Source organism: Copadichromis virginalis, linkage group LG11, assembly GCF_057382275.1.
Source record: "Copadichromis virginalis isolate Kocher_CV1m ecotype Utaka linkage group LG11, C_Virginalis_male_GT1.1, whole genome shotgun sequence".
NCBI lineage: Eukaryota > Metazoa > Chordata > Actinopteri > Cichliformes > Cichlidae > Copadichromis > Copadichromis virginalis.
This window is the reverse complement of record NC_140628.1, coordinates 23,580,954-23,606,129: the sequence shown is the minus strand read 5'-3', so window position 1 is coordinate 23,606,129 and position 25,176 is coordinate 23,580,954. Positions and strand designations below refer to the sequence as shown.

Below are 25,176 nucleotides of genomic sequence, written 5' to 3'. Positions count from 1 at the left end.
TTTTCAGTTAAGCGATTAAAAATCAGATTTGGTTAACGTTACCTCCTGCTCGTGTAAAATGGCGGCATGAGAGGAGAGGTGGGATGGTGGAACATTGTCTGTCTCTGCAGTGGGGCGTTATGCTGACTGAAGAACACACACACACACACACACACATTTCCACCGCCATACACACACATTCACTTAACCATGGTTGTGCATGTACAGTTACACATGCGGCTTGTTTCTGACTGCAGTGCAGAGAGGGCACTCTTCTTGCAGTCACGCCACCATGGGCACCATTTTGTCGCGGGGGGCTCGCCATGACCATAATTGTGATGTTGACACAAACGAATGTCCGAACATTCGGCTTCTGCGCAAATGATGTGATTAAAGTCGGATCAAAACACACATATCAAACACACCCGGGCAAACACAAGGCATTTATGAGCAAATTTTATTTTCCACCTGCGCATTATGTGCGAGTTACACGTAACGCTAACTGTTAGTGTACCGTTGAGAAGTTTTACTCTTAAAATACAGGTTTTATTTTTTTAAAAACTAACATGAATAAGCTTTCCCATCCAAATGTCCACCTATATAAAGATATTAATATATTTTCATTGTACAATTTCAAGTTGAGAAGCAATTTGTGGTCCTTGAAATGCGTTTAAATATTTTTATTGTACATATTTTAAATAAACAATTTTGAGAACATTTTCATGGAGCGCAGAAAGGCCGTTTAGATAGGAACTCTCTGCTACTTTTGTCTGTTTGCTTTTGGGGGGGGGGTTCCCGCTGTTTCTCACACACTTACACACACATACTCACACAAGCTCTGCACAAGGCCCAGACCTCTAATCCTTTGTTAACCCTTAGATGGTCACTGTTCGCACAGAAATAATGTAGTGACTTGTGTCAGCACAACAGTCACACAGGAAGAAACTGTGGGATATAGCGTTAGTTATCCTGGCATCATCGATACACATTGTGCGTGTGTGTGTGTGTGTGTGTGTGTGTGTGGTGCAGGTATTATTAATGTTGTGGGGTCTGAAATCTGCAGTCACGTTATGGGGACGCGTCTTCCTTATGGGTGCACACAAGCAGTTAAGTTACGGTTACATCTCCAGGAAATAAATGCAGTTTGTGTCTTGTGAGCGTTCAGGGTTGCAGTTCTCCGAGGTTGGTTCAAGGCCATAGATTCATTTAATAACACCTGCAATTGTGCAAGCTCATCCTCGTTCCCTGACCCTCTGTACGCTCTCACTGGTATTATATGGCGCTTCTCTATCAGGAGGGATTTTTAACCGTTTTCAGCCCCACTACCTGTATTTTTTTTGTCCTTTCTTTGAGCCCTCCCTGTTCCTGCATCATAGCATCCTCCATTCTTCCCTCCATTATTTCCTTTTAGTCCCCCTCCTGCTGAGAAAGTGACGCCCAGACACAAACAGCCTCTTATCCCGTCTCTTTCTCTCCCTCCCTTTTCTCTCTGTCTGACCTTGTTTCAATCTTTCCAACCTTCTTTTTTTTTTTTTTTTGTGCCGTACTTTCTCACTCGAGTCTCCACTGCTCTCCCTTTCATCTTCTGTCCACTTCTTGGTTTCGCTCTGTCATTTTGAATTTTCTTTTATTTTTCCCTCCCTCTTTTTCATTTCCTGTATCCCCTCTGTATAATTTTGATCATTCTTACTCTTTCTAATTTACATAACACTATCTTTTCCTGTTGCCATGCTTCTCAAGCTCTTTTTTTATCCGACCTTTAGAAGAATTTGCATAGGGGACATATTTAGGGTTGCACAGCCAGTCAGTACTCATTTTTCATGGCGTTAGTCTTTGAGTAATGGTAAATACCTTCCCCTGGTCATTTGTCTGTTTCTTGCTCCTCTTGTTCCACAAAGCAGCAGCTTTATTGAGAAAGTTAAGCATGGAAAAAATGACTAATCAGCAACTTGTTTCTTTGCCTCAACTTTATCTAAATCTTTTCTCTCCCACCCCCACCCCCCATCCCACTTGCTTATTCCAGCATCAGAAGGTTCAAAACAAAAACAAGGTGAGATGCAACGTCTTAAACTGGAGTTACTTACAATCTTTCCGCCATATGTGCATGCTTACACGATTAACAGACAGGTCGCACCTCTGTGTCTTCTCTCATTTACTGCAATGTTCAAACACGCTTTAAACGTAAGATAAACAAGTCAAAAGAAGTGGAACAAAAGCGATTGCTGAATTAATGGACATTGATGTGTCGCTTTACCAGCCTCCACTGGCCTGGGAAGTTTCCACAAAGAGATTTTAACCAATTCGACCACAAGGGCATTAGTGATTTGTGGCGCTGATGTTAGTTGACAAGATGTAAAACACAATCAGTGCTCCAGTTTGACCTAAAAGTGTTTAATGGGGTTGGGGTCAGGGCTTTGTTTAAGCCAGTCAGTTCATCTAGTGCTACTCAGAAAACCCAGAGGCTTTGCAAAACTGTTGCTATTAATTTGAAGACGAGTTGGTATCTGAATTAACATCATATCCTGTCACTGTTTAGATCTCTCTTGAAAAGCAAGGACAAGCCCAAATCTTAGAAAACAGATTTGAGCAAATTTGTGTATATGTCGTGTATGAGTTGAAGATTTTTCATACATCTCTGTTTCAGAAACCGTACCTCTAAGTAGTGGATCCTCACTCAGGACAGCGTCACCGCCGCTCCTCCTCATCGTGCTCCTGTTGACTACCTGAACTGTCCGTCCTCATCGCTGACCTCCCACCAGTTCTCCGTGGGAATGTGGCGTACAAGTACGCCTCTGCACTACTTGTGAATTACACAATGCCATATTTGCTAAGCTATTGCAAAATGACACTTATTGCCTCGTGGCTGTTTACGTGTGAAAATCTGGAAAGAATCGGACATCTTCTCCAAAACGGGGCCACGGTGAGACAGGAACTGACATTATGAATCACAATGATTCATTTCTGATTATTTTGTTTTCCTACCTGTTGTGTAAGTAATACCACTTAATATCAATTCTACAGCTAAGCCTGACTGTAAGACTCATATCCCAGTCTGATTTCAGAGGAATAATGAGTCAGTCTGGACCCGTACCAAGTTTTTCTTTGTTTCTTGTTTTGTTTCTCATTTTCAACCTGGTGAAAAGTGGCCAAATAAACACATACTACTGTACTTAGCGGCTCAGGTTAGAGGTCACTAGTTAGCTGGTGACTTCTTTACTTTGTTCTGACATGCTGTACTTTGCTATGCGCAAATACCTGAATGATCCTTCATTGCCTCGTTTCTGACGTGATCGAGACACATGTGTTCTACTTTTTTAACTAATTAGATTTTGAAACAAAAGGCATTTTCGGAGGAACTGGGGAATATTCTCGAAGAGGGAGGCTGGGCTCCTGCGCCCCCTGCTGGGATTAAACTGGTTGTACTGGAGTTGAACTGGGTTTACCGTAAACCCAGAAACTGGACACTAGAATCTGGTGCTGTATGTTAATAATGGGACCTGGGACAGCGTTTGTCCTCTCTGATTTGCCACTCCACTGTTCTGCATCTGCACCCTTAATAAGCAGAACGGAGAGGTTTATGGGTAGCTGGACAGCATCAGCTCATCTCACTCCACTGAACACACTGTGGAACTGATTGGTTGATTCTCCTGTTGGTCCAGCAGTTGTGCAGATAAGGATACAAACTATTTGCTCCTTTAGTTGTTCTTTGTTTTGTTTTGTTTTTCACATGTTTTCCTTTAGCTTTTGCTGTATAGTTAATATAATCTGCCAGAAAAAAAAGATGTATTGACTATGCAACACATTTTAGTGAGAACTTACCTTTTTTATTTAACAACAAAAATTTGACTAAAAACAATGATTTTTTTTTTTTCATATGTGTGCATTTACTGGTATATTTTTCAGTACGCTCTGCTGTGATGTAGTTTCTCAAGCTAAGTGATTTAAATGTTGTTTATTTCTTGTTTTTGCTTTTTTGTGCTTTTAAAGAAAGTCCTTCCAAATTATAGACACTCGTTTAAAAAATCCTAACAAATTAAAATTCATTTATTTTTCAGATTAGATATTTTTAAATTAGAGAAGACGTACATGTGTATTTTTCATTGAAATTAAATTAAGGTAATATATTTATTACATCACAAAATTATCTACCCAAAATATTTGAGTGACTTGTGTTAGAAAAATCTGTAGGTTAATTGTACACGTTATCCTAGCTTTACATATATATAATATTTGAGTGTCAACTTGAGTGTCAAAATGCTGTAAATCGCACCAATCATGTCAATGTTTTTTTTTTATATATATCATTTTATTCTTAAATGGGTGACAAATGTTTGAAGATTTTTTTTTTAAATATCCTGGTCAGTGATGTAGTTCTTCCCCCAACATCATGTAGTCTACTACTAGGCGGTTTATGTGTGTTCTGCTTTCACATTTTAGTGAAGAATGTAGCTTCTTCTGTGAAGAGCCAACTGCAATCTGAGCCTTTTTTATGTGGCTAAACAACAAAATAAATATGATTGCATTTAAATGGTTTGAGTACATGATTATTTATCTTTTAAACATATTGAGTTGTTTATGTAACCACCGTCTCAGTGACGACACACACACACACACACGTTTTTATTGGTGGGACACACACACATTCATTCAGTGCAATACACCAGAGTATAGAGATAAGGAGACTTCTGGGACTTGAAATGACCTTGTGGTGTAAGAGGCCGTTGTAATGTGAGTAACCTAGTGGAATATCGAGCAGAGTTTTTATCTGTGGGGCCAAAGCCTGATAAGATTCAGATACCCAATAGACTTCAAGTATTAATAGACTTTGTAGCATCATAGCCCATACATTGACCTTAAGGTAGTTATTTTCGGTCAGGTCGAAGGCTGGTTTTAGCCCTAAAGGAGATGTTTCTGTTTTATGTTTTTTTTTAAAACATAGAGGTGTTCATCCAAATAAGCTGTAAATGCATTTCCATTTATATAGGCTGTAATATAGAATGTGAAGATTGTGAAGCTAGGGAGGCAATTTCCTGGATAATGGGACTAATGCTTCTATTTCATGGTTTATGATCTCTTCTGATGACATGTTTGGTACTGTTGAGGCATGTTGTTGTGAAGTGGCTTTGATTTTTGACCTTCACATTCCAGAGCTCATGCTTGGATTTTTATTTATTTATTTTTTTACCATTGAGAATGATAAAGTAAGCATACTCAAATCAGCAGAAAGAGAATTATGCTTTTAGAGTGGTGTAAAAGGACTTTATAAGCAGTAGCACCTCTCTGTGTGTTGCGTGTTAAACTGCATGGATGTTTACTCCTGCAAAAGCATGCACACACCAAAAGCTTTCGTGTAATAGTTCTAGCTTTGATTTAAAACCTGAAACACTGGAACAATCATATCAAATATTACAATTCTGATATTTTATTCCTCACTTTATGGATGTTGACTCTTGTTATGTGTTGATATGCAAATGCTGGAATTGAAGTAAACGTCCAAAACGAAGTTTATAATTGTAGACAGATGTTGCCGTATAATATAAATTTAGAAGATCGTAAAAATCCCACCAAGTTTCCGCCGAGGTTTTCCGGGATGACTGCATTCATAAACAGTTTATGCAAGGCCAAATTTACTTTTTAACTATGTCTGACAAAAAAAATAATTCTTACAAGATGAAGCAGAGCTCCGCAAATAACCCTGTAATTACAGTGTATGGAATTTCGGGACTGCAGACTCTGTTGTCACATGTAGACCCACATTTGATTGCAGCTCGGCTGAATAATAAGGCTTGCATTGTTGGTGTTGATTACATATTTTGAAATATAAGATGTTAGATATTAATAGAGACAAAGAATATTTATCTGCGTTAAAATTTCAATTAATTTTATGTGTTTTACATTTGTGTGGTTATAGTTTAGTCACTCAATTCAGGGCTTTTTCATTGTTTGTTTTAAGGGTGCAGTCTTGGTTTTTTGGTGTATAGATTATATACTTTTTTTTTTTCAAGAGTCCCCTGAATTTGCTGTAGTAAAATTATGTCTGGGATAGAAGACGCTGTAATGTTTTCCTACTTGGAGAATGCTTTTCAGAGCCTCTCAGCATGTAATCAGCACCTCGATCGTGTATATTTCACATTTTTCAGAACCAAAGTGAAGTCAGATGAGAGAAAGCATGCCCTCCTGAATACATTAGGTTCCTAATAAAATGTGTTTCAAGATCTGAAATGTGCTGCTTAGCTTTTATTTCAGTCAAAAACTAATATCATCACCTCTGGGGAATCTGCGTTCCCTTTCTTTGGTCATTCTGTCGCTGGAAGCCTTCATCTGGCACCAAACCTTCAATGTGTTATTTCAAACGATGTTCATGTATTATGTATGTTTTTGTCAACATTTCTTGTAGGGATATTTTTTTCAGCCTTCACTATTCAGCATGATTTATGTATATAATGTATATATTTATGCAAGTTTCACAACAGTCTGTAAGTATCAAATTCTTCTGAAAGTGGAAGCTTTCACTGGACTCACCTGTAAGCAGAAGTTGTACCTACGAGTAAGATTCGAGAAATGGTGGCTTTCTAAGCCAGTCTACACAAGCGTGATATGAAAACTGAAGCTCGGATTGCACAAACACTAAGAACGATTCTTTAGTGATAATCGTGGAAGCATCCAATAATTCAACTTTTTAAAGAAAAGGAGTGTATTTGTTACTTTTTTGTACATGTTAGTTTAGCGATTTATATCAGTAATTTAACTGTTTTATGAGAAAAAGAAACCTATCAGACAAATTGTTATTTTAAAATGTGTTTTCAGACACATGGAAGGGATTTTTAATCTCATTAACTCATTTTGATGAAGTCATTAAAGTGATATTTCCCAACTTTATTAAAGTAGAGTTCTTAAAGGTTCCACTGAGATGACTTTATACGTTTTATTGATGGCTTGAGCCAGTTAAACATGTCATGGGTGCCAAAATAAAGCTCCACTGATCTTTCCAGCTCACCAATCTGTGGTAATCTTTAGTTGTCATCTTTGTGCACATCTGCCCGCTTCCAAACAGAACAGCATTTTGCATCAGGAAACGGGACTAAATCGCAGTTTGAAATCTCCTTACCTTTCAATCTCGCAGCTCAGGACTTCCAGCTTTTCTAACATGAGGAAACAGAAGCTGCGTGAAGGGGGAAAGTCTTTTTCTGTCGGGTTCAGATGTCTCTAAGCAGCATTCGGTGTTATTTACTCCTGAAGGCACTGCCTCAGCTGTGTGTGCAGTATTTTAGCCCTGTAAAATAGCTCTTACTAATATTTGGATAAAGGACTACGTTAAAGTCGAGTGCAATCAGAAAAATGTCACTTGACATCTCTTGCACATATTGCGTTTCCTTTTTCAATACTTTATAATCCAATACAGTATATATTTCCGAGGGTGAAAAATTTGCCCCTTTATGCAGTGGAGAGTAAAAGACTTAAGATGCTAAATCTGTGAAGAGGGTTATAACAAGCAGAGTTTTTACTTAGAGTTCTCAAAATTCAATTCGAGGATATCCTCCCTTTTTTCTCTGACGTTTCATTTCGCTTGATTTGCCAGAGATGCATTAAGAGTATTTTCAATAGCTCTCAAAGTCTATAGTTAAACCACACTCTTCCTTATATATAGTTGGATGTAAAAGTTTGGGCTCCCCTGTTTTCCACAGATTTCTACATATTTTATTGAAGTGAAAAGACATAAAGGCGCTACAGCGAAGAGAAATGAAAATGAGCCAGAAACTGAATCCTCATCTGACTCTGGGAAAGTCAACAAGCAAGCTTACTGTACATTTTGTTAAATCCTGGCATTATACACTTGAGTCTTTGAATTACCGGCATTGTGGGAAATGTACATGACTCCTTTTGTAAAAGGACTAACAATAAACACACCAGGAAATATTTGATACAACTTTGATCCTCGTTAACTGCCCATTATGACAACACTGTACCAGTTTAAAGCGGACTCTCTGGAGCACTGTTCATTTGAAACACTAGGTTGATTTGGGCTCTGTAATGCTTTTGATTATGTTAATGCACAACTTGAAATCAGGGATAAAATAACATGAAATAATGTTGCAAGTTTTAGCAGCCGTCTACTTGCAAAGCTTCAGAACTTCTTTTAATTGTTAGACCTTAATCGACTCACTTATAAGGCAGGTCAAGAACTGTGATTAGGAAGTGTCAGCCAACAACTTTTCAAACCTTGTGGTAATACTCAGCAACCATAAGCTGAGAAACTGACTGAGGTTCAGAAAAATTCAACTAATTGATGCCTACAAAGCAGGGGAAGGCTATAAAAAGATATCAAAGTGCTTCCAGCTTGCAATTTCCACTGTCTGAAATGTCATTAAGAAATGGCACATAAGGGGAACTCTGGAGGTCAGGACAAGATCTGGAAACCCAGAAAACTTTCTGATAAAACTGCAAGACTGCCATGCAAAGAAGCAAAGGAAAAAAAACATAGGGTTTAGTTGACGCATACGTGACGGTGACTGTGCAGCACTGATGTACAAACAGGGGTTTATTTTAAAGGAAATGTAACCTCTGATCTCATTATAAAAATTCACATCTAAGGTTTGCTAAGCACCTTGTTGAGCGGCTTTGAAAACAAGTGCAATGGACAGATGAAGTTAATCTTTCAATGACGAGAAAAGGAGCAGCATTTGATTAAACCAACACTTTGGCACCAAATAGGTAAAAATGGTTTGTTTCGGGACACTGAAAACGCTGCGCAGATACAGAAAAAAGTAGATTCTAGAAGGAAATTTGTATATTAATCTTCTTCAGTCGGCCAAAAAAATGAAACTGAAATCAGGTCAGCTACAACCGGACAATGAAGCACAAACATAAAAATCAACTACTTCAAAAAGCACCACCAGAGACTTTTGAATGTCTTTTACTGTCTGGCACGATCCCTTGACTTGAAAATCATTCAAAATCCATGAGTAGATCAAACATTTGTTGTGCAAGAAAGGCTCAGCAAACAGCAAAGGAAGAGTAAGCTCCTAAATCAAGAAGAGAAAGATTCTTGGTTGGCTACAAAACGCACTTGCAAGCTTTGATGTATAGTGTGGCGTGTATTGCCTTATAATAACCATAATAATGGCAGCTGCTAATTTGAATTACTGATACTAGACAAAAAGTTCATTCTTTCTTATTATTTTCCAATAATTTATCATGTTACAAACTCAAAATGTCAAAAAAAAAACACAGACAACCAAACAATCTGAAATGAATGAGTCTATTGAAATAACACATTTGCATTTATGCACTCATTAGACTACTGAAGATGCTGCATCGCAGCACAACCAGCTGCGGAGAGCTGCGCCTCTCTAAACGCTTTTTGATTTTTTTAGTTAATTTGATTTACTGCGTCATTTATGATAATAACTGTGTCTGAAGCATTAAAAGACAAGCACGGTTGTATGTCTTTATCTGTGTGGGGGCTTATTTTGTTTGTTTGTTTGGTTTTTTTTATTTTTGAATTAAGTATTTTCCAGCTTTGATTAATCTGTTTGGCATTTCAATTTCCAGTTTATGAGTAATTATTTTCGCCGTGGGTGAAAGCAAGTAGTTTATTCTAAACGAAGCGTGCTTATGTGCACTGGGTGTGCTTATGACATACTCTTTTTCACATCCATTTCACATGTCAGGTAGCCAATAAGAGAGTAATTATTTCTGCTCAATGCTCACAAAGGAGGTACTTACAGTGTGTCAAACAAATAGTGATAAATGTGGAAAGGTTCAGATGATGACAAAGAAGGAAAAATAAAATAGCTGTTTTGGTGTTTTGGTAGATTAAGCCAGATCATTTGTCAACACACAGACATGTGAAAAAATGTACAATGTAAGTGTGTATTTGGACAAATCAGCTTTCAGTTACACGTAAAACAGTGTCCGTTGCTAAACTCGACATACCTGAACAACACCACAAGGAAAAACATGTTTAATGCTGTGAAATACGTCTCACAAACCATTTAAATGTTTTCAAAAGTTGTTCTCATGCAGCTCAGGACCTCTAAACAACATGTACGGAAGAACACGTTGTAGTTATGCTTTGTTTGTCAAATAATTTCATATCAAATCATTCAAATCGTGGCGTGATGCCTGTAACAGAACTAGTTCATTTTAAAAAGATTGTTTGTTTTTTAACTGTCATTACTAAAGGTACCTTTCAGGTCATTGAACATTTCTAATGCATTAAAACGTGTCTGATATTATAGTTAGACTTTTCTGACCCCATTTATTCATTGACTTATTTGTCACATCAGGGTTTTAGCAACAAAATAGCTAAATGGACACTTGTTTTTGGTCTATATCTTTTGATTTACTTGAGCTACCCTAATAAGTCCAAAAGAGGACGTCCTGGCCTTTCCAATGAAATCTCATGCGTTTGTGTGGCCTGTTTGAGCTCCAAATAAGCAGGACATCACAAAAAAAGTTAAACTGAAAGATGCTTGTTTCCTCTGTTCTCGGGAGGATATGGCGTCTCTGTCGGAATAAGAAAAAACTGTATTGATCTGCTCAATTAATTTAGCTGTTTATCTTTTTTTTTTAACTTGTAGTTTTATCATTCAATTTAAATCATAAAAAATGTCAAATCCATTCAATAATTATAAAAAATTTGTTATGCAACAATCCTTGCATACTACAGCTAAATACACTACACCTTTAGCTGAGACATTTTTGTTTATTTTAGGTACCTTGTATCAATTATCCATCCTATTTCAATGTCATTTATTTATTTATTTGTTAATTTTATATATAGATTTTCATACTATTGAATCAAATATGAACCATGTATACCAAAACATGAAAAACAGAAATCTTGGGGAAATTTCAGATCATCTTGATACTCCCCTGGAGTGTCACAGCAGACATGCTCAGTTTACAGAAGGAACAGACAAATTTATACAAAAATCTGAAAGTCACATTAACAGCGATCACTCTCTCGCTTCACATGGGTCTGTGCCAAATGCCAGTAAATTGAGCATACTGGGAAAAGGAAACAAGGTGTCCCATTGAGACAGACAATCACAGTCAGATCCTACTATCATCACTGACAACACAAAGCTGAGGATAAAGTTCCCTACATAAGACTCAGGTTTGTACTGCTACAGCAGCAGCACTGCCATCATAAAGCAGTCTCAATTATTTTTTGTTTTGTGCATTTTGTTGACAAAAGAAATGTGAAAAAAACACCACAATTTGTTTAGAGGTCTGAAATGTGTTCAGGGTGAACCTTCTGTTCTCTATTTCTGAGTTCTTATGGGTTCATTTTTGTATTATTTTTTTAATCTTTTAATTTCTTTTAATAGAAAAAGCAAGCACATCCTTGCAGGCTTGAAGGCCCCACAGTAAGTGGGCTTGCTGAAATCTTTGACCATCTTTATTTTTGCGTGTAGTGCCCTGTTCCAAAACCTTTACAACACTGTGTCATTAAAAACTCCACTTTCACAATAGTGAGAACATAACATCAGATTTCTTCTTTGTAAGACATTTCTGGGTGTGTTTTCTAATTGTGTACAAGTTTGAAACATCTACTTGTGGTTCAAACAGCCCCCAGGAACTTTCTTGATATGATGCAGAAATCCTAGTTGAGCCAATGTTTAGCCCATTAAAATGTTTATTCATTCAATTTTTCAGTTCAGTTAAACGTTTTTATTTAGTATGACGCCAAATCACAACAACAGTTGCCTCCTGGCTCCTTATACTCTAAGATAAAGTCCTACAATAATACAGAGAAAGCGCCAACAATCAGAGGACCCCCTCCCCCGTGAGCAAGCACTTTGGCGACAATGGAAAAGAAAAACTCCCTTTTAACAGGAATAAACCTCAGACAGAACCAGGCTCGGTGACCAGTTGGGGTTAAGGGAAGGAAGATAGAGCAAAGACACGCATCCACCAGTTTATCCATCCATCCATCTTCCTCCACTTATTGTCCCCCCACCACGACTCTGAGTAGGGCTGCCATAGAGCAAGAGCTGTTTTACACTCTGGACAGTTCACCAGCCTGTCGCAGGGCTATGAGTCAGATAACCATTCACACCTATGCACAATTCAGAATCACCTGTTAATCTAACGCAGGGGTCCCCAATCCCAGTCCACGAGGGCCGGTGTCCCTGCACGTTTTAGATCTCACCCTGGGTCAACACACCTGAATCACATGATTAGTTCATTACCAGACCTCTGGAGAACTTAAAGGCGGTTATTTATCCATTTAAATCAGCTGTGATGGATCAAGGACACATCTAAAACCTGCAGGGACACGGGCCCTCGTGGACTGAGTTTGGGGAACTGATCTAACGCAATCGACTGCATGTCTTTGGGCTGTAGAAGGGGTTAGGGTTACTGGAATACACAGAGATAACCCATGCAGACATGAGGAGAACATTCCAGCCACATAGAAAGACCCCAGGCCTTCTTGTTGTGAGGCAACAGCAACTGCACTAACCACCGCACCTGTTTCTGTTTATATTTTGGGGGGTTGGGGTCATAAACCTGTGGCTGATAATACCAACAGTGGCATGAGTTGGCTGCAGATCATTCTGGGGTTCTCTGAGACTGTTTCAAATTCTGTTCAGAATTTGATAAGGTGGCCAGTTCTGGACAAACTGGCAGTGATTTAATATCTACACCACTTGAGACACAAATTTTTGTTACAGGTAGAATGATTTTATTCAGATCATTTGGAGATATTTCCCAGTGCCTTGCAGGATTTTTTGACATCCATAGAGATTAGAGAGCTCTTTATATCTGGAGCAAATAACACCGTCCATACCTTGGGTCAGAGACAGGTTAAATATGACAGAATCTACCTGTTACTATGATTGCACATGACATGTAATTTGTTTCTGTGTGTAGCATTTTTATCTATGAGGAAAGAGGAACAGGTGCTTGCTTGCTCAAATATGTTGAAAAAATCTGTTTCAGTTGGAGGTACTTATCTCACCACATGACTGTAAATCAGAGTATGGTTGCCTATTATCATTCTCCTCCATTAATTTGCACATAATTTGCACACATTTCAGTTTTTGATACTAGAAGCTGAAGAAGATATCAGCTGAATGAGGTAAACACGGCTGAATTTTGTTTTGCTGCCTGATTAGGGATATGAAATGATACATTAAATTGGGCTTAGAAAACACATAAAATGTTTTCATAATCTTTCAAATCCAGTTCAAAAGCAGGAATCGTCTGACATCGGCTCGGACTTTCTAGTGCTAAACATCTCTCATCTTTCTACCGGCCCACATCGTGTTTAAGTTATTGCTGTTGAGTGCAAATGAGCTCCAGTCGGCTTGAGCTGAGCAGAATCTTTCTCATCAGTTTTCAGTGTGCTGGCTGAAGCTTCACAGACCCTGATTCTTTACATTAAAGCGAGTCCGCCTTATGAAAAGCATTTCTGAATGCATCCCGTGTGTGTGTGTGTGTGTGTGTGGATATGAGCAGGGGGTCTTGGTTCTGTGTACTGGTCTGGAAGCTGTGACAAACTTAGGATTATGAAACTGCCTTTTATTTGAACATACCAAAACCAAGCACAAATGAGCTAAGTCAGTCACACTTCACATGGCAGCAAGCAAAGCCGCCTCCCTCCTCTTTCTCGCTCCCAGTCCCTCCCTTCCTTTCTTTCTCACTTACTTTCATCCACTTTTAATGTGTGACACTTTGATACTGAACATCCTATTTCCCGTGTTCTGGTCGGTTGGCTTTACATGCAGATGGGCTGGTAATTTGCATAGACTCAAAGGTCTCCCTTCTCTCCTGATGCTTTCTGACAACGGTCTGTCTATTCATCCTCTGTGTTAAGCATCCCTCCTAGGACATCGCCTGAATTGCTGTCTCATGGTGCTTCAAGTCTCGTTTTACACTGCAGGAGCTGCTGAGGAATTGGATTAAGAACATATTCCTTTAGAGAAAAGCATCACAGTCACCTGAGCATCAGATGGATAGTTCACTCCGATATCAAAGCTTGCCACATGTTTTGTACAAAGTCACATTAAGTGTCATTTTAAGTCATGCTGAGTCCATATCACACACACTGTTAGCTGTGTGGATCCTCTTATAAGTCAGTCCCACCTGGGGGATATGGAGAGAAACACTGGAGTGTACTGAGCGAGCAGCAAGATTAGCTTCTTATCCTCGCATCACCTTAAGCGGCTGCTCTGATCATACTTCTACCCCACCCACCCTAAAACCTGTCTTTGGAGGACCAATTAAGTTTAAATGTGCACAGGGGAGAGGGTGGGAAGAAAACCACTTTATATTCCTACTTGTTCCCCTTTGTCTCAAATGGCAGAAAAGTTGCTTTATCAGAACGTCAGGATTATTTTATTTGAAGTTTTCTGGCTTTCAGATAAACCCCGTTCCTGGAAGAGTATTGTGAAGTACAAAATAAGATATTTATAAATATGCAGTTAAGGACCACAAAAAGGAAGAGGAAAAAAAGTATTTCACTCCAATATGTTTTTAGGTCCCTTGTAGTCAATATGCATATCCTCTCACTGTGTAATCCAAGAGGTTTTTCTGACTCAGGCTTCTGGGCCAAAATCAAAACATCATTTTGAAATTCATAAGAAAGACTGAGCAAGAATTCAGAGTCATAATACACAAGAAAGGAATTGAGTAAGAAACTGGTTTGGCTACAGTGGTGGATTGATGCAGCCAAAACAAACATGACAGCTGAAAAAGAATGAGAATGAAATATGAACCAGTGGAGGAAAAAGTACAGCAGTGATAAACTTTGGAAAAACACAAGTTCATTTTATATTATTGCCCGTGTGGTGGAAGAACTTTGATTTTCTGCTTAACTGGAAGTCTTCAATCGAAGTCCTGTATTCAGAATTTATATAGTAAACTACTTAGCAGTTCAAGCGGCTGCCTTCCTAACGTTCAGGGACCCCTCTTAGGGTCACAAACCTAATCTGAGGGATTGTGGGGTGATTAATGAGAGTGGAAAGAACAATGGCTCTGCCACACTTCCCTTCCAGCAGTCACCAAGTGCTTGTTCATAGAGGGTTGTGTGGTTTTTGGGGTATCTTTGCAATTTTGTAGGGTTTTACCTTACAATATAAAGAGCTATTTTTGTTCCATGCATCCTTGTGATCGCTCATTTTTTTAATTAATTCTTTTATTAGGAAGACTTTGCGCTTTGAGCCTTTACAAAGTTAACAAATGATTTTACTAAGATGTTTATGGGAAAATTACAGAAATGTGGCAAGAGGCAACAGCTTCTTTTGTAAATGAGGTCAGAAAACCAAATGCCTGGAAACCACTGGTTAGATGTGTTTAATTGCACTGTATTTTATCTTTAACCAAAGATAAAGACAACGTTATTGTAACTTCTACAATATTTACAGGATATACACCAGATCCAGATATTGTTTCCTCCTAACACACAGCAAGAATTAATCAAAATAAAATGATTTTTTTAAAAAAAGAAAAAAAAAGAAGCCGATAGAAATATGAAATACAGATATGCAAGTAAATAAGTTACACAAGATACATTCAAAACGAATTATTATATACAATTGTTGCCATTAATGTATAAAAGTATGAGATGTACAAGGATTTATATACATTTTTACATGCATAATTAAGGATTCAACCTAAAAGTAAGGTGGATATGTGCTACAAGCACACAGGAGAAGTTTAAATAAATAAAAGCACAAATTAGACCTATTTAAAAGTAAACCCCTCACATTATATAAGCTGCATATACAGCTATAGTTAGAAGTGGCCTAACACAGACTGTAACTTAATTTTCTACCCCAAAAACATCATTCCAGACAATGTCCCGGTGTGTTTACCGCACCACCAAAACACACACCATTACATCGGTGCTGTGATTATAAAGCCGCTGTTCATTGCCTCTTTTATTACTGTTATTATTAATAAATCAAGCAAGCCGTGAAGCCAGGACAGATATGTTAGGAGGGGGTGTATGAGGGACGGCCTAGAAGTGGTAATTGCTGGTGTAACAGTGTGTGCAGCCCCGCGGTGGCCTCGTAAGCGACCCGCTTTATTAGATCGGCCGGTATTGATCCACGCTGCGCGGTGTTGACTAATCTCCAGGCGGGGAGAGGGAGAGCGCAGATCGATGAGCCTGGATTCAATCATGTCTGGAAACGGAGAAGGTAATTTATTATAATCACGGGCACTAAATAGAAAACGTGAGAACAACGCGCCCGTGAGGGCTTCAAAGAGAACTACAGCGAGCGGGTGTGTGGTGGGGAGATGCTCAGCTAAACATGCTGCAGCCTGCAATTCTGGGTATTCAGTCGGAGACACGGATTAGCAAACGAGAGCCTGCTGGGTGGCCTTCATCAGGGAGTTTCTCAAATCTGGTGTTCTCTCCACGATGAGAAAACCCTTTTTACATTATTTACAAATACATTTTGATGGAGCCCGTCTTCCTGGTGGAGTGTTGTTATTGGATTTAGAGATAAGACAAAGGGAGGCATGAATAAGTTAAGTGAAGAGCTATATTGAATGCCCTGCAGATTCCCATTTGTATGTGAGAGCCCTCTTAAAGTAACATGACAATAGAAGAAAAAAAAAAAGGAGTGATGTTTTATTCAACAGCACAGAGAGCCATTACTTTAGACTCATGTACACAAGCAACACACATTTTCTCTGTGATCTCATTCCGCAGTCAGACATGGTATTTTTGAAAAGGTCCTTCTTATGAATTAAATGAGGGTGGATGGTTAGCAGACATCCTTAAAAAGAAAAAAATAATGGCTCCACGAAGAACAGCTTAAGTAAGACGAGCACAGATTGTTTCAAGCGCGGGAGTTTCGCTCCTCTTCTTCATTCTCCAAGAGGTAGGCTGGTTTGTATCGTGTCACCCCCCTGGCATCCACCATCTTCAGTGCCTCGTTTCGACAGGTGTTGTCCATACTGCCGAGTGAAGTGTACCTACATTTCAACAGAGATATTTTAGACCTAAAGATCTGCTTTTTAAGCTGTGTACACCTGAATAAAGACAACTAACACATCCTTACCCTTTATCATAGAGAATACAGTAGGGCACGTATAATGTCCTCAAGAATGCCCAGATGTCGTGATATGTCCAGTCCTGGAGAGTGTTAGAAAACAAATGTAATTGGTTTGCAACTGACTCCCTTTGTTCAAGCTATAATAACTCATCCTCTGTGGAGTCCTTTTAGATATACTCATGAGATGAAGCACTACATAAATTATCTTGAATTGAGGTCAACTGCTAAATGTACCTGTGCTTCTATGTGCTCCATCACAGCAGCTGACACAGTACTAGCATTAACAATAAAATCAAATAAAGCAGGCGACTGCCATGTCGCTTATGCACATCCATTCTTCAGCCAGACTAAACAGAAGAACAAGACGTGAGCTTGCTACAGCTATTCAACAAAAAGCACTGCAATGATTTCACTTTTGTGACCCTTTCATGTTGAAATGTTAACATGCATCCCTCACTCTGCGTTGGTGTTGCATTAGAAAGCCTTTTAATGTACTGGTGCACTCACATTATGTGTGAGTTTATTTAGGAAAAATAGTCGTTTAAAGCTTTACGAATAAAGCATTATTCAGAAATTTTTATCAAGATGACAAATAACATCAAGGATAACAAGTGAAGCTTTCCCAGGTCATGAGGTTTTGCAGACACATTATTTTACACCTGCTGTTTTAGACATGTGACAATCATGGTGACAATGTGGTGTCAAATGAATAAGTGAATAATAACTACCCGACCCTACAATCTGACAATCACTGGTCATGAAAGGAAAATGACCGGTTATGAGTGGTCACTGGGAAAATGACTGCTAAGGCCTGAATCACGCGGGTTTACACATCGGTCAGTGACATCTGTCGCTAGGAAAAATGTGTATTCTCCAATGACTTGACAAAAACCTCCACGTGACTGCTTTAATCACTACCATGTTGCTGTGGTCATACAGTGACATACTTGTCTACAAATACAGTCCAGCTGCTCTCTGAGCTGTAATGAAACTATGAAAAGTTTGACACGATCCAGAAACTGAGCTCTGGCCTTTTGAAAAATGTTGGCACAACTTTCCCTTTGAAGGTGAATTTTCTCCATTTCCGATTTGTGTTGTACATTTCAACAAAACAAGTTTTACTTCCACCTTTACTTTAACTCGTGGTTGGCAAGTACTGCAGACAAACAAGAAAAATACTAGCGGCTTACCAATGGTATCCCTCCTATTAGATACACCTATGACTTCAATTTCAAAATCAAATTATCACATTCAAAAGATTTTCAGGAAACTTGACCTCTGACCTTGAACTTGAGATCAAGGAGTCAAACTCTTCTGAAATTTTTAGTAGCTGCATCTATGGTATCAATTTCAAAATCCCATGTCACCTCCTTCTCAAGTAACACAAACTTGCATATTCATTGTGACAATAACCCATCAGTCTTTTACAGCTAAAGGGGTAAAAAGCTACATGGAACCATGGCAACCTGCAAGTAATTAAATTCAATTGTTGAGAGTTTTTTGATGGAATTGGTAACAAGCAACTTCCAGGAACTACTCCCAACCAATTGGGAAATACACATTTTTTACTAGATGGTTGTATTTCATGTAAATATGGAAGAAAAGTCTTAATCCATCTGTGCATGATGTTGTTTTCTGTTCAAGTATTTTGGGGTATTTTTAGCTTTATTTTGAACGTACTTTGACTTCATTTGAGTCTAGAGAGATGAATTCAGTAAAGAGAGAGAAACAGCACTGCAACAGAAAAAGCGCTAAAAATGAAAACCATGAGGTATGATCTTATAGCAGTTTCCATTAGTACTTACTCGGGTCGCCTCGGTGATAGTATCTGGTATCAGGTACTTTTTTAGTACCTACTTGGTCCCAGTCTGACAAAAAGCCACAGACTGAGCAGCAAGTATACCATCGCTTTGATGTCCACCTTTGTTGTAGCGTTTGTGTCACGTACAAATGACATTACGGGATGTTTGGCCAAGTTGCTCTAACAACCCCACGCACATTTAGTGGTACTCGATTGTAAAGGAAAACAGATCGAGGCGAGTCATACCGCCTCACGCCACGTAGAGCCAGCATACAGTCCTAATATAACGGCATGCATACTGTGTGACACTCACTAGTAAGGGGTTGACTCTCATGTAGTCAGGCCAGCCAGGATCAGTAGGACACATGTCTGTGAGTGTATGTGAATAGGGGTCGCTCCTCCTGGTCCCCATCAGGACGGCTTTTAGCTCTGGCCTTCGTTCCTTCACCTCGCTCAGTGCCTGGCGAATACTGCCCTCCACAGTGAACAGCTCCAGGCTATATCTTTGGGACATACAACGGCAAGTAATGAGATACAGTGGTGCCACACAGACAGGGTTAGGCCACATTTTTCAAAACAAGACCTGGACTGGATATATTAAAATACATGACATCAACTGGATAGATAGCTAGATGGTGGATAGCTCACCTTTTTGTTGTGTCCTGTAGAAATCTCTCCATTTCTGGGAATGGAGAGACAATACGAATATACAGGACTTTCACCTTTTCTTTAGTATCTGGATATCGGCTGAGAGTGACAGGAAGAGAAAAAAGGGACATTTTTTAAAAAGATAAGCAATGCTGGCACAGAAAAAGATCAGATAAGTATTTGTCATATCTCACAATCTGTCCAGCACAGGTCATGAAAAGTCCAAAAAAGTAGTCAGTCTTCTCCAAGATTTTCTCTAAGTGCTGCCCTCAAACTAGTTTTCTTTTTCCATTTACTTCCTGCTGAGATCTCACACCCCACTGTGCGCTAATGCTATCATTATGTTTTTAATTTGAATCTTCATTTTCATCTTTCATCTCTCAGGTCATTTGTTTTTTTTCCCCCCTCACAGATTAAAAAAATCCACAAAAATGTTTTAATTGTCTCATCTCGTCTTCTCCCCTCCTGTTACCGTTTCAGTGCAGCATAGTAGAGATGAAGCAGCGCTGTGCAGTCTTTGCCCCCGTTAAAGCCAACACAGATTTGCTCTGTTGAATACTGATGGAGTGCTGCCTCTATTGTTTTCAGTGCAGACATGACTTTCTCACCCAGCTCTGTACCTGTAGGAAGGAATCGACAGTAAGAGGATGGTTCATAATTAATGCAGTCAAGCTGTGAGGCATCTTAGAAATGAGCCCACATTTCTACGTCTAATCCAAAGAAAAGAAAAAAAGCTGCTAGTAGTTTGTCATAGCTTAGTTATTGAAGCTTTATTGTAATCTATTCACCATTCTGTCTCACAGAGTTATATTCTTCTTTTTTATTATCCACTCTGACTTTACGACTTAAATTACTTTAATATTTTAACTTTCTTTATTGGTCCCAATGCCTGTGTAAAATGCACAAGTCAGTATTCACTTTATATCAAGATGACACATATTTAAGAATCATCTTCCATTACTCTCCGCACACTCACCACTGTTGGCCAATCCGTACACCTCAGCGGGGGCTATGGACACCGGGTCTGTGACTAAGGGCACCACGCTCCCCTTGGGCAGCTTGTCTAGCAGCTGTATTCGGGCTTTGTCCACCTCCTGCTGGCTGTCTGCGTCCAGGACCAGCCTAACTCTGTGATAGTTGCTCAACCAGTCAGGGTAGGAGCCAAGAGCCACCTTTCGGCCCCAGTCAGCCTGCAGTTTGGTCAGCACAGGTGCAATGTCTGTTTCATCTGCATCGACAAACACCTAAAAACAAAAAAGCTAATGTCTGGTAAACTTAATTGTACTATTTAAACACTGCATTCAAATCAACTTTATTTTACTCAACTAAAAGTAAACTAAAAGGTAAAATACATTAAAAGTATCAAGGAAATATCAGAAATATAGAGGAAGTACTAAACTCTATTAAAAACAAAAAGTAAAAAATAGATAAATACATAAAAATTAATTAGAAAAAAACAAAAGTATACTAATTCTGACTTGGACTGGATTTTGAAGTAACAGGTTTGGTTATGGAGTTACCTCGCGAGTGTGAAAGGTGGTCCCTGAACCAGCAAAGAGATGCTCCAGCCCATTGAAGGCCTTCTCCATTAAAGATGGGATCCCGGGAAAGATGTACACATTACGTACACTGACCTGGGAGAAAAAGGTAGACACATCAAATTATAAGAAAAGATGTGGGGCGGTACTCGAGCCATCATTGTTGAAACTATTGAAATATGATGCAGGAATTAAATCACATCTCTGCAACCCAGAGACAGCTAATAATTGAGGTCAGATTTACAGTTTTGTAAATGTCAGATATTTATTTTTGCTAAGATAAATGGCTGGTGTCTGGGGTTCCATTTATAGCTAACAAGCATGAGAATGGTATCCAACTCCTTCTCCACCTTTTGCCGAGACAGGGCACTTTTTTTAAGGGCTGTTCTTCATTGTTTCATTTTAAATTCTCAATAGTAAATTCTCAATAATAATATACTGTACATTAATGTTTCTCAACTTGAAACACATTAATAAATCACCAAAGATATTAACCTTAAAGAGAAAAATGTCCAAATTTAATGACCTGTGAGTAAGAGGTGTGAATGCTTCTCACGCCTGGTGTCTGTGTGTGCTCAGAGTATTTATTGTTTTGACCACTGCAGGAAGCTATTTTCACTCCTTCAGCAACTAGTTAGTTTGCAATCTGTCTTCTAAAGAAAACACCGTCACTTTTGTTTACCTTAAAGAAAGGTTATGGGTTGAACAGCACCATGTAGCTTGGATATATTTGAAGTAACTTTGTGTTCTATAAAAATTCCTCTGTACCGAGTTCACTCACCAGAGGGTAGCGGTGCTTTAGCCCAGTCTGAGGGTCAGTTCCATAGTTAAGTTTTGCTGAGCGAGGCACCATCGCCAGCTTCATAGCGGCACTGTTTTTCTCCCCAACCCCGAAGAATTCTTCAACCAGCTTGCTAAGGTCTGGATTGGCATATAACTCCTCGTGGAATGCTATGGCAACACTCTCAAAGGTGACGTCATCGTGAGTGGGACCTATACCCCCCGATGTGATGAGGTGCGTATACTGAGATGAAAGGAGGGCCACCTCTTTGGCAATGACTGCCTGCACATCCGGTATGACTGTTATGCGCTGCACAGACACTCCAAGCTTCCTAAGCGCTTTAGTTAGAAAGGCACTGTTGGTATCCACTGTGTGACCCTGAAAGAGACACCCACATGCACATCAGATTCAAGAACCTTAAAAAAAAGAAAGAAACACAAAAAAATAAAGAAAAAGGAAAAGGAAACTCCAAGGTCTTGCTTGATGAAATTCAAGGACTGAAGGCTGATTTTCAGGCAGAGAGATGTGACACTGGACAAAAATCAAATACTTCATGTTTAAATCATGATCATGTCAAGTCAAAAAAAATAATAGTAAGCTTGTGATTTCAGAAACAGCCACAGCTGCCACATAACATAACCATCGCAGTTTTCTCCCCCTGAGGTCATGAAATGCACATCAGAGACTGGATAGAGGTCCAAACACATAGGGATGCAGATGACGGTATATGTTAAACACTGCACAATGCAAGCTCCTACTTCTATTACAAAAAAACCCAGTTTATATTGATTTCCTCAATTGCACAAACTCCCAGTGATTTTCATTTGGGTGCTGTCACACACGTATAGCTTAAAAGCCACACAAGGCACAAACTTTATCAACACCAAAAGCACCTTAAGAATCTCATCTCCAATGATGAGAATGGCTGCAGTAGGAGCATCCCCGTTGGCTGCAGAAGACGAACTGTTGCTCTGGAGGTTTGTTGACATGGTTGCCTTGCTGAGATGAGCTGCCAGTCTCCTCACACGCACCACTGCTCTACTCAGCTTCGGAAAAGAAAAGCTGGGAACAATGGAAACAAATTAATTGAGTACTTCTTACTACAAATTTATACTAGGTTTATCAACACTCAGCAAAGTCAAAAACCTATCGAGTCAATAAGACCTCTTTAGCATAGTATGTAAGCATATGCAATATGGAATGCAGTGTGCAGTATGCTCAACTGTTAATATGCAGATGGGCCACAAATTAAAGGAAAAGCCAGCATGTCTTACAAACGGTGATTTCTGTAATACCATAACAGAGGAAACAAATGCACCCCATATTAAGGTCAAATATTAAAGATCTCCCTGTAATTTGTCAGATATTTGTGCATTTTAATATAGCATCTGTATTACTTTGCTGCATTTACAGTGACAAGAAATGTTTCTTACATCAGCATGAATCCACACAGAACATCAGAAAAGGCTTCGCTGTTGTTCAGACCCTCTTCTCTGTCATAGTGTGTCCCTTAGCTGAAGGTATCTCTGGAAGAGGAAGGGTGTACTGTTAACATGTGAATAATTTGTGCATTTCTTCTGCATTTCCTTAACACTGACTCTCTCTCTCTCTTTTTTTTTCTTTTTTTTTTTTTTTAAATCGGCTATTTATTTATATAGGTCTTTTGATAAGGCTTTAAATTGGAGTTAAGTGGTTGAACTTGAAATAAGAAAAGAGTTGTATTTAAAACACTTGAATGATTAAAAGTCACTGGTTGCTAATGAAACTGTTTTATTTCTATTTAAATGTGTGTATTAACTGTTTTTCAGTTGTATATAACTAAATTGCAGTAGTCCTGTGTGCATCATTAACAATAAGATGGTGACAGTTTGTTTTAATAGTTTTAATAATTTGTGTCTTTTAAGGTAGATAATCATTTGATGCAGATGAAAAACACGTTTTCCATCCAGTGTTTGAAACGCTAGCAAACTGCTGACAAAATAGAACTCTGTGATAACAAAGCAAAAACATCTATATTACACAAATGTGTTAAAAAGAGAAATAATGGTACTTAAATCCACTGTTAAGGGATTAACAGATCCAAAGCAGGCATTTAATGATACTTCTAGGTGTCTTGTATGTTAAGCTTCACATTGTGCATGTGGTTTGGAGAGCAGCCTGGGAGTCACAGTTGCAGAAGGATAAAGCAAACAGTGACTTCTGGTATTTGCCAAGAATTGATTAGGGGTAAACTGTTGTAGATGACTAGCTGGCCTATGATCTGTCCAACACATGTCTTATGGACGATATCAAGTCAAAGTGACAAAGTATAAGGTAAAAAGTGTTTTGGGTGTTTTTTGTTTGTTTGTTTGTTTGTTTGTTTGTTTTTTTCTTAATAGTTTTTCAAGAGAGATCTGGAAAAGAGTGCAGAGATTGGAATAATTCATTTTAGCCCCTCCGTAAATCCCGTTGACTACAGTCTATTAACCAACACAAGAAACCATATTAGACATTAAAAACGTAGAAACATTAGTATTCGCTTTTTGACACAACTGCCTTGCACCTGCTTACATAGTTTGCATTGCGTAACATTTGTAAGTTATCTAACGGGGCGAAAATAAAGTGAACTCAGACATATTCATTTATGGCCATACCAAAAAATAACTGAAACACAAGGCAAATATCACAAGTGTGTGAGCGTGTGTAACACCTGAAAGTAAATTCTTAGCTAACTCTAAGTCTCCTCGCTAGGTTACTTATGCCAAAATAAAGAAGTACAATTTAAGTAGATGTGCACATTCAATTTTGTCTCTACTGTCGATATCTCTCGACGAATATGTTTAGTGTGAGGAAAAAGTCCGGGTGTTACATTTATTATTTGATAACCAATCTCATTAAAACCGAGGGAACTTACCCCTCAGCTGTATATGTCCGTGCTAAGCTCCCTATCACCGGTTGGTACAGCTGCAGCTCGAGCTGTCGCTCAAGGTATGACGTGACCTTAAAACCACACTACGATAGCCAATCATATTTCAGGAGGCGGATCTTAACGACCAGCACGTAATGTACACTAAAGTCATTTAAAGATGTGGCGGAATCAGTACAGTCAATGAGGAGTAATAAATGTCGCTTATCTACTTTAAAAACAAGTGTCAGCCAAACGATTAGTAACATAACTTTACTGCTGCACCACCACCCGGAAGAGGACGGAGAATCACTCCTTCCTTTGCCCGATTCAAAATAGATTACTGTCACTCGTGCGCCCCTGCTGACTGGAGGAGTGAACTCCACGAAACCTAAATGCTGTTATTAAACTCATAATTACCTTTTTCGCCTGTGGGTGGAGCATGTTGGCATATATTTAACAGTTTTGTCTGCTTGTGGATGAAATATTAAACCGAAGTGAGAGACGAATTGATTCTCGCGCACAGC

At 38.9% G+C, this 25,176-nt stretch overlaps 2 protein-coding genes across 4 annotated transcripts in view; one reads left to right on the top strand and one right to left on the bottom strand.

Moving 5' to 3' along the window:
* efna4 (ephrin A4) overlaps positions 1-4,582 on the top strand; it is a 33,691-nt gene extending 29,109 nt beyond the window's left edge. The window contains exons 4-5 of one of the 2 annotated variants that reach the window (XM_085473894.1): positions 2,003-2,029; positions 2,624-4,582. In XM_085473894.1, coding sequence (XP_085330020.1) covers positions 2,003-2,029; positions 2,624-2,706 — 110 coding nt within the window. In that variant the 3' untranslated portion in view covers positions 2,707-4,582. The remainder of the gene's footprint in view (positions 1-2,002; positions 2,030-2,623) is intronic. The other variant, XM_085473895.1, reaches the window with a different exon arrangement.
* Positions 4,583-16,550: 11,968 nt separating this feature from the next.
* On the bottom strand, positions 16,551-24,940 carry flad1 (flavin adenine dinucleotide synthetase 1). Of its 2 annotated transcripts, none has more exons than XM_085473890.1 (11): positions 24,659-24,940; positions 23,199-23,291; positions 22,659-22,827; positions 21,766-22,143; positions 20,967-21,080; positions 20,423-20,636; positions 19,919-20,066; positions 19,447-19,545; positions 19,112-19,301; positions 17,004-17,077; positions 16,551-16,917 (listed from the first exon to the last, which is right to left on the bottom strand). In XM_085473890.1, exons 2-11 carry the CDS (start codon positions 23,204-23,206, stop codon positions 16,782-16,784), a joined length of 1,530 nt encoding a protein of 509 aa, XP_085330016.1. In that variant the 5' UTR covers positions 23,207-23,291; positions 24,659-24,940; the 3' UTR covers positions 16,551-16,781. The 2 variants fall into 2 exon arrangements, with proteins under 2 accessions (XP_085330016.1, XP_085330015.1); XM_085473889.1 differs by having other exon boundaries at positions 20,423-20,690; positions 24,659-24,939.
* Between the last annotated feature and the right edge of the window lie 236 nt (positions 24,941-25,176).